This window comes from Urocitellus parryii, chromosome 1 (assembly GCF_045843805.1).
Source record: "Urocitellus parryii isolate mUroPar1 chromosome 1, mUroPar1.hap1, whole genome shotgun sequence".
NCBI classification, from domain to species: Eukaryota; Metazoa; Chordata; class Mammalia; order Rodentia; family Sciuridae; genus Urocitellus; species Urocitellus parryii.
In genome coordinates, this window is record NC_135531.1 from 169,392,311 (window position 1) to 169,401,596 (window position 9,286).

Genomic DNA, 9,286 nt, shown 5'->3' on the forward strand with positions numbered 1-9,286 from the left:
TGATCCATTCTTGTTAGGGTTAGAACAAAATGCAGAGTGATTTTGTCTAAAGCCATCAAACCTTCTCATAAGACCTTTGGAATGCTGTTAAACAGTCTGCTAAGAAAACCCCACAGACTGACTAGGAATTTTCCCCTCAGAACATTTGAGGTAGCCTTTCCCATGCTTGAGTAGAAACTAGCAACATTGCTTTTTCTTATTTTCAAAATCAGGACCTGGAACATTAGGCACAAATTATGTGAACTCCATCACAAGTGCACACTACACTATCAAGGGAAGTAGAAGCACTGAAAATACAAAGGCCACAACTACAGTCTGTACAATAAAAACTGGTTAGCAATTAGTGATGTACTTAATTCACTTTGCATCTCTCTCCTTACCAGATGCCATGAGGTAAGAAGTCCTTCTCTCCTACACCATCGCATATTGTGTTCTGTTTCACCTCAGGCCTAAAGCAAGGTGGTCAGTTAATGATAGACTGAATGTTATGTGATCTTGAACCAAAATAAATCTTCCCTCCTTTAGGTTGAATTTTCTTTGGTATTTTTGTCAGTGCAATGAAAATCTGACACATAAATCAAACTGGAATGTGTGAAGGCTCTATCAGATTTCTGGTTCAGTTTCTCAACCTGTGCAACTGTTTTATGTCCTTCAAAGGAACTGTAAAAATTTGACATTTACACATATTTCTTTGCTCCACTACCTTTCCTGTAACAGAAGTAAATATCACATATTTAGACAGTTTCTCTTCCACCATGAGTGAAATAGCTATGAAAGCAACAGGGAAAAAATGATTTACCACTTTGTTAATATTCAAAGTTTTCTCAGTGTGGATCCTGTCATATATTTGAGGATGACCAGGAAAACTGAATGATTAGCCAGAATTTTTGCATTCAAATAGGATTTCTATGTTACAAATTCTTTAATGCTTATTAGGGGGACTGCACCAAAAGAAGGTGTTTCTGATTGTTTAAATTAAAATAACTTTGTTCTAATACACGTTATTTCATGTTTTTGGATATCACTGCAACAAATGAAGGATTTAATACATTGTTTATACACAACAAACTTGTCACCAGTATGTTTGTTCTTGTACTTGAAGGTAGAAGATCAATTGAAGCCTTTTTCACACTGTTGATATTCACAAGTCTTCTATCCAGTATGAATTTGTTTATGATTTGAAGCTAATAATCAGAGAGGTCAGGAGTTGTGGCTCAGCAGTAGAGTACTTGCCTAGCATGTGTGAGGCCCTGAGTTCGATCCTCAGCACCACATAGACATAAATAAATTAAATAAAGGTATTGTGTCCATCTACAACTAAAAAATAAATATATGAAAAAAAAATAAGAGAAACATTTTTTACATTGCTTCCATTTACAGATTTTCAATGCAGTATGAGGGCATTATGCAACTGACGGTGAGTGAAAGCCCTGAAAGCCTTTCCAGGTTGTTTTCTTACAGCCTCTCCCCAGTTAGTGTTTTCAAATTGAATTGAAATAAGCAAAGGTTGTACCACATTGTTTATATTCAGGAGGCCTCTCACCAAAAGTTATACTCTCGCCAGTGTATGTTTGTTCATGTACATGAAGATAAATACAACTTGTGAATGTTTTACCACACCATTTACATTCACAGAGCTCTACTCCAGTATAAATGTTTTTATGTACATAAAGTCCACAGAAATAAGTAAAGGCTTTCCCATGTTGTTTACATTCACAAGGTTTTTCTCCAGTATGAGTTTTTTCATGTATCTGTAGATAAGCCATACTCCTAATGGCTTTACAACACCATTTACTCTCAGAGGGCCTTTCTCCAAGGAGATTGTTCACATATTTGAAGAAAAAGAGAGAGGAAAAAAAATGAAGATTTTTCTTTTCTTTTAAAAAACATTTTAGATGTTGATGAACCTTTATTTTATTAATTTATACGTATTGTTGAGAATCAAACCCAGTGCCTGACACATGCTAGGCAAATGCTCTATCACTGAGTCACAACCCCACCATGAAGGTTTTAATACATAGTTTACATAGAGCTTTGCTCCAGTAAGAGTCTGTTCACGCACATGAAGATAAGTGGAATGATTAAAAGTTTTATCATGATGTTTACATAGTCATGTAAATATTCTTTCCAGGATGAGATTTTCATGGAAGGGAAGTTCACAAGTTGAAGCAAAGGCTTTCCCACATTTTTTACATTCATTAAGGCTTCTTTCCTATATGAGTTGGTTCATGTGAGCAAAGGTAACTAAATGAAGAAAAAGGCTTTCCCACAGTGTTCACACTGATAATGATTCTCTCCAGTATGATTTGGATTAAGTATTTGAAGGCTAGACGAAGTAGTGAAGGCTTTTCAACGTTGTTTACATTCCTAGAGCTTCTCTCTACTATGAATTCCTTCATGTGCATAAAGGTTAAAGGACTTAGTGAAGGCTTTGCCACAATGCTTACATTCATAGGGCTTCTCTCCAGTATGAGTTCTTTCATGTGAGTGAAGGGAAGATGACTGAGTGAAGGCTTTACCACATTCTGTACATCCATAGGGTTTCTCTCCAGTATGAGTTCTTTCATGTCTGCAAAGGGTACCAGATGAACTCTAGGCTTTACCACATTGCTTACATTCATAGGGTTTCTCTCCAGTATGAACTTGTTTATGTTGCTGAAGGTAAGAAAAGAAAATGAAGGCTTTTTCACATTCTTTGCATTTATAGGGCTTCTCCCCAGTATGAGTTTTTTGATGTCTGCGAAAGTTATCAGATGAATTAAAGATTTTGCCACATTGCTTACATTCATAGGGCTTCTCTCCAGTATGAATTTGTCTATGTCTTCGAAGGTAAGAGAAGGCAGAGAAAGCTTTTCCACATTCTTTGCATTCATAGGGCTTCTCCCCAGTATGAGTTCTTTCATGTATGTGAAGGGTACCAGAGGAAGTAAAGGCTTTGCCACATTGCTTACATTTATAGGGCTTCTCTCCAGTATGAATTTGTTTATGTTTTTGAAGGGAAGACAAAGCAGTGAAGGCTTTTCCACATTCTTTGCATTCATAGGGCTTCTCCCCAGTATGAGCTCTTTCATGTGAGTGAAGGGTACCATAGAAACTAAACACTTTGCCACGTTGCTTACATTTATAGAGCCTCTCTCCAGTAAGAATTTGTTTATGTTTTTGAAGGTAAGAGAAGGTAGTGAAAAATTTATCACATTGTTTAAATCCATGGGGCTTCTCTCCAGTATGACTTATTTCATGTATGCGAAGGGTAGATGACCAAGAGAAGGCTTTGCCACACTGCTTACATTCATAGGGCTTTTCACCTGTATGAGTTCGTTTATGCATTTGAAGGGAAAAGTTAGAAGTGAAGGCTTTTGTACATTGTTTACATTCATAGGGCCTCTCTCCAGTGTGAGTTCTTTCATGCATTTTAAGTTTAGAGAACCTAGTGAAGGCTTTTGCACATTGTTTACATTTATAGGGCTTGTCTTCAGTATGAGTTCTTTCATGTAACTGAAGGTTTAGGACTGAGTAAAGGCTTTGCCACACTGCTTACATTCATATGGCTTCTGTGCAATATGAGTTTGTTTATGTACCTGAAATTCAGAAGAACAAGTGAAGACTTTTGCACATTGTTTACATTCACTGGGCTTCTTCCCAGTGTGAATTTGTTCATGCCTATGAAGTTTGCTGGATGAAGAAAAGGCTTTACCACACTGCTTACAGTGATAGAATTCACACTGGAGAGAAACCCTTTCATGTGGACAAAGGTAAGATAAACGAGTGAAGGTTTTACCACATTGTTTACATTCATAGGGTTTCTCTCCAGTATGAGTTCTTTCATGTAAGTGAAGGTAAGAAGACCGAGAGAAGGCTTTGCCACACTGCTTACATTCATAGGGCTTCTCTCCTGTATGGATTAGTTTATGTATTTGAAGGGAAGAGGAAGAAATGAAGGCTTTTGCACATTGTTCACATTCATAGGGCTTCTCTCCTGTATGAGTTCTTTCATGTGAGTGAAGGTAAAAAGACCAAGTGAAGGCTTTGCCACACTGCTTATATTCATATGGCTTCTCTCTTGTATGAATTTTTTTATGTATTCGAAGGTAAGAGAAAGTAGCAAAGGCTTTACCACATTCTTTACATTCATAGCACTTCTCCCCAGTGTGCATTTGTTCATGCTTATGAAGTTTAGTGGATGAAACAAAGGCTTTACCACACTGTTTACATTCATAGGGCTTCTCTCCAGTATGAGTTCGTTTATGTATTTGAAGGTAAAAAAATGTAGTGAAAGCTTTACCACATTCTTTACATTCATAGTACTTCTCTCTTGAATTAATTCGTTTATGTATTTGCAGAGAATATGAATAAGTGAAGGCTTTCCCACACTGTTTACATCTGTAAGTTGTCTCTCCAGTAGGAGTTTGATAATGCATTTGAAGGTTATTTGAAATAGTAATGGCACTTTCACATTGCTTACATCCAGGTGGCTGCTCTCCAATATGAGATGGTTGATATTTTTGAAAACACCTGGAACAACTGAACTCTCTTCCACATGTCAGACCTCCATTAGGACCATTTACGGTGTGCTCTGATTCATGGCATTGAACACTTGTGAGAGAAATGGAGGATTTTCTCTTCTCTTTACATTCATATAGCTTTCCGCCACACTCCTCATTCTCATATGGTTTGTTTGCAGAGTGAGATATGATGGGCCTATTAAGGAAACGTGACATGTGAAGACCTGTCCACACATATTGCTTTCACATGAACTGACTAGCAGGAATGGTCTTTTAAGACTAAGATTTGGAATCTCAATAAAGGTTTTTCTGCACTGAATATCTTCAAATTTTTCCAGAGCCTACCATATGACTTCTGTAAAAAAATTCAAAGTACAATTTATGGTTGGATCATTAATACTTTATATTTATTAATAAGCATTACACTTATACTATTACCAATATCAGGTAAAGTATGGGTTTTCTGCCATCTCTATATTGTATACTCTTTGAAAGTCAATGTAACAATTATTTTGTAAAACTGCTTTTCCAAAGCTGCTACTAAAGCAGTGCTATCATAAATGAAGTTTGTTGACACTGTCAACAAGTCAATATTTTTTTGAAAATAGTTAACATCTCTCTTTCATTAAATTTTATATTTGGTGAAATAAGAATAAATATAATTTATCTCATGATTGTTTTTGTTGCTTATTTGTGAAACTATATGATGTGCTAGAATTCCCTCATGGTGCTGTTTCCTCATATGAGTACAAATTACCTCAAGTCTCTCTCAGTATTTGTGTTCTGATATTCCATGTTCTTGTCCTCCCATCCATCTCCTAAAATGTAGTTCATGAAAAGTCATTATAAATCACCATGATTTCAAAATGCATTATGGGATTTACAATTTAAACAACTATAATGCACCCATTAAAAAAAAGGAAAAAGAAAAAAAAACAGGAGTATGGTATTTACGCTGCAGAGTGCAATGACATTAGGTCCAATTTATTTTCCAAAGTATTCCCTTCCCCACATTCCAATTCATGATGAAAAAAAAAACTCTCAGGTGCTCTGTCTTTGATTATGCAATGAAATTTCATCCTTACCTACAGAAGCCAGGTTGCTAAGGACTTCCTGCATCACATCTCTGTAGAGAACCTTCTGGGAAGGTTCCAGCAAAGCCCACTCCTCCTGGGTGAAGTTCACAGCCACATCCTCGAAGACCACTGAATTCTAAAATACCCCACAGAAATGTAGTGCAGGCAAAGACAGATGGTCAGCATGAGGGCTCTACTCTTAGTATGTGAGATGTTCTCACAATTGTGATCTCTAAATATTCAGTCTATGATTTGGTTGTTAAACATGTACCCTGTTTGCACTTACTTCCCCAAATGCACATTTCAATATAAGAACTGAACTATCCATGAAAGCATAAACAGTTTTAGTCCAGGGAGTAAGGCATGCTCCTGGGTCATCCCTAAGATCTTTGTAGGGTGAATGTCTAATACATGGAATAATGAAACCCTACGATATCATGTGCACAGAGAGTTAATATTAGTTACCTGTCAGTACCTATCCTGAGAAATGCCTACTGGCTACGTTGTACTTTAGCTGGTAGACAGAGGTAAAGATTTGGATAGGATCTGACCAAACTAAGCATTTACACTGAGTCACAGTGCTTGACAGTGTAAGTAAGCAACACAGTATGTGCTGAACGATTGCTTTACTCTGGAAATTGTTTTATTTTGTCCCACTCATACAATGTAGAACCTCCAGGATCAATGATCGCCAACCCATTAAAAAAAGAAAAAGAACCCTCTGAAAACAGAGTCTAAGAACTTCCTTAGTAGACAACATTTCATTGAGGTGGTCATAACATGGTAACTGGGGATTGAGCTCACCAAGAAAACCAATTGGAATTTATTGGTGCTTTACTGCAGATGAAATGTAACCTACTAATTTAAAGAACAATCATGAATAAAGAATTTATAATATCATCCAATTAATATCAAATACAATGGAAAAAGTGTTAAACCCTTTTCTGACATTTCACAAATCAAATTCCTAATCATCAATGGAAGGTACTTGTCCTAGCCCAATAAGAATAAGAAATATGTAACACCTGTCAATATGCTCTAGATAGCAGACTGTTTGGCTTATATAATATACACTCATGTGCCACATAACAATATTTTGGTCAAAGACATTTTTGGATAATAATGGGCTACATAAAAATGGTTATCAGTAGAAAAGGGATTATTGCGGTGTTTGTAGTGATGGTGGTGCAAAAAAAAAATGTAATGCATGATCAACTTTGGTAGCTTGTTAAGTGGAATGCTGTGTGGGGCTGGACCCTAGGAAGCACTGACATGATACAGCCTAGGTATGTAATAGCTATTCCTTCTAGGACTGTGTGAATACACTGTGGTGTATGTGCAATGGTGAGGCAGCCTAAATATAAACTACCAGAATGTTTAAGTGACACCTGAGTATAAATAAAGAACTTTAAATAATACTATTGGACATAGCTAGCATAGGGTTACCTATAGGTATTCTGACTGTGGAAATGTACAGGGAAGCGTTCTTCTGGTGAACAAACTCCTGGGGGCTGGGGTGGGGGCAGTTACAGGCGCTCTGTTTCCTGTGTTTGGAATGTCCAGCAATTTCTCTTTGAAGCTATTAAGATAACTATACAGGCTCACTATCTAATTTCTATGGTGATGTCCTTAGAGAAAAGGGGTTCTGTGTTTATATGAACCTGGACCTTATGTCAGTTAGTTAGCACTTAGGATTAAAGAAGACTAAATCACAATGTAGTCATGGTAACAACAAGCTATGTAACTTGGGAGATAAATTAACATGGTGCTAGAAGGATCAGCCACTTGTTTCTTGCCTCTGCATTGTATGGGTAAGTCTCTGTTGTATTCCACGACTAAAACACCCAGTCCAGTGAACTGAACAAAATAATCAGAGACAGAAATACCTTTTTCTTTGGGTCCTGTCATGGCTCCTCTGACCTTTGAGGTCCATGGAAAGAGAGAGAAGCAGGTGCTAAACCCTTTTACTGGGAAGAAGCCATTCAAATGAGGCAAGAAGTAGGATTACAAGGGAACAGGTGAGTGTAGCTCAACCCCTCTGGGTGCACCCTATTCCTAGAGCCACTCCCAGTGCCACACATTATTATCTGAATGAGGGAAAAGATCAAGCCACCAGTCATGCCATTAATACACCAGACTACAGTGATCTTTCGGATCCTCATGGTGCATCAGGATTTAAAGGTGTGTGTGTGTGTGTGTGTGTGTGTGTGTGTGTGTGTGTGTTTGGAGTGGCTCCCCACAAGCCTTCTTTGTTCCCTTCTTTACAATTAGCAGAGATGAACCATGAGATGGACCAAGAGAAAAGAATGTTTTCAGTGGTTTGAAATTCATATAAAAAATTGACTAATGACAGAATGCATTGTTGAGAAGTGGAAACATTCACACGCAATTTTAAAGATGAGTCAACACAAAATGGTATTAAACTGAAAAAATGCATTATTTTCGTCATTCCTTGCACACATGTTAATTCATTAGACATTCTGGTGTGAAATACAAAACTAAAACAGTTTCAAAATGTTTCTTTCTAGAGAAATAAAAAAAATATTTTTATATAAGAAGAGTAAGTCAGAACAAAGAATGAGAAATTCAAATGCATTTAAAAGATGAAAATGAATTAAAAAGTAGCCTGAAATAGATGGGACATTAGAGGGTGTGGGTGCATAGTGATATGAATAAATGCACAACTGAAATGCAAAAGAGCCAGGATGTCAGCAGGAGGGGAAAACCACGTTAACAACAACAACAAAAAAAAAAGGTTTAGAAATTATCCACAAAATCTGACACAACTAAAACTACAAACTACTTCAGGGAAATGATACATGTAAAGATATCTGGTATTTGCAAGCAAAAGGAATTATAAATCTACATAAAAATTAACCATGAAGTCAGTTCAATCACTTTCTAAGTAACAATGACATTTTTTACATAAAAGTAAGAAGTATCATCCTAATGTTCACATGGAAATACAAGAAAATCAACAACAGAAGAAAAAAAATAAACTGCAGAGCACCACATTTGCAGCTTTCAAAACCTCCTCCAACTATACTAACAAAGACAGAGTAGCACTGGTTTAAAGGAAGACACATACGAAAATGGGGGACCAGGACACTGCTGACCCATGCAGAAAAAGAAGAAAAAGAATGTTGCACAAGGGACCAGGGTCATTCCAGTAAACAGGACCTTCAGGAAAATGAATGGCTGAGAAACTGTGTGTTCATGTCGACACGTGAAGTCAGACCCTCCCCTCACAGCACGTGCCAACATGAAATCCACATGGACAAAATCCTTGAAGAGGTGAACCTCACCCATTCTTAGAAGACAATGCAGAGCACAATCTCAAAACACTAGAGCACAATCTCACAACAGTGGATTTGGGAGTGGTTTCTGGGATATTGCTTCATCCGTGTGATTCATGATAGAATAGATGAACTTGATTTCACCAAATGGCTTTCAGTTCTATGGTTTGCAGCAATGAGAGTGAAACTATGGACACTACACTGAGTGGAACAAGCCAGGCAGAGAGAGAGACATCTGTGTGTACAAACTCACTCAGAGAAGCTGCAAGTTGAATTCAGAGAAAGTACAAGAGTAGTCACCAGAGGCAAGGAAGAGAGGGGAGAAGGGACAGGGAAGGACTGGAAGAGCAGACTGTGTATCAGGTACTAAAATACACTCAGATGGGGCCAGCAGGACTGCTCTCCAGAACAG

General features: G+C 37.4%; 1 protein-coding gene across 1 annotated transcript; it reads right to left on the bottom strand.

Moving 5' to 3' along the window:
- Positions 1 to 2,367: 2,367 nt before the first annotated feature.
- LOC144249199 (uncharacterized) lies at positions 2,368 to 8,887 on the bottom strand. Its single transcript, XM_077791441.1, is given in 5 exon segments — positions 2,368 to 3,495; positions 3,579 to 4,698; positions 5,260 to 5,320; positions 5,588 to 5,714; positions 8,828 to 8,887. Coding segments are annotated over 5 exon segments (2,496 nt in total).
- Positions 8,888 to 9,286: the final 399 nt, after the last annotated feature.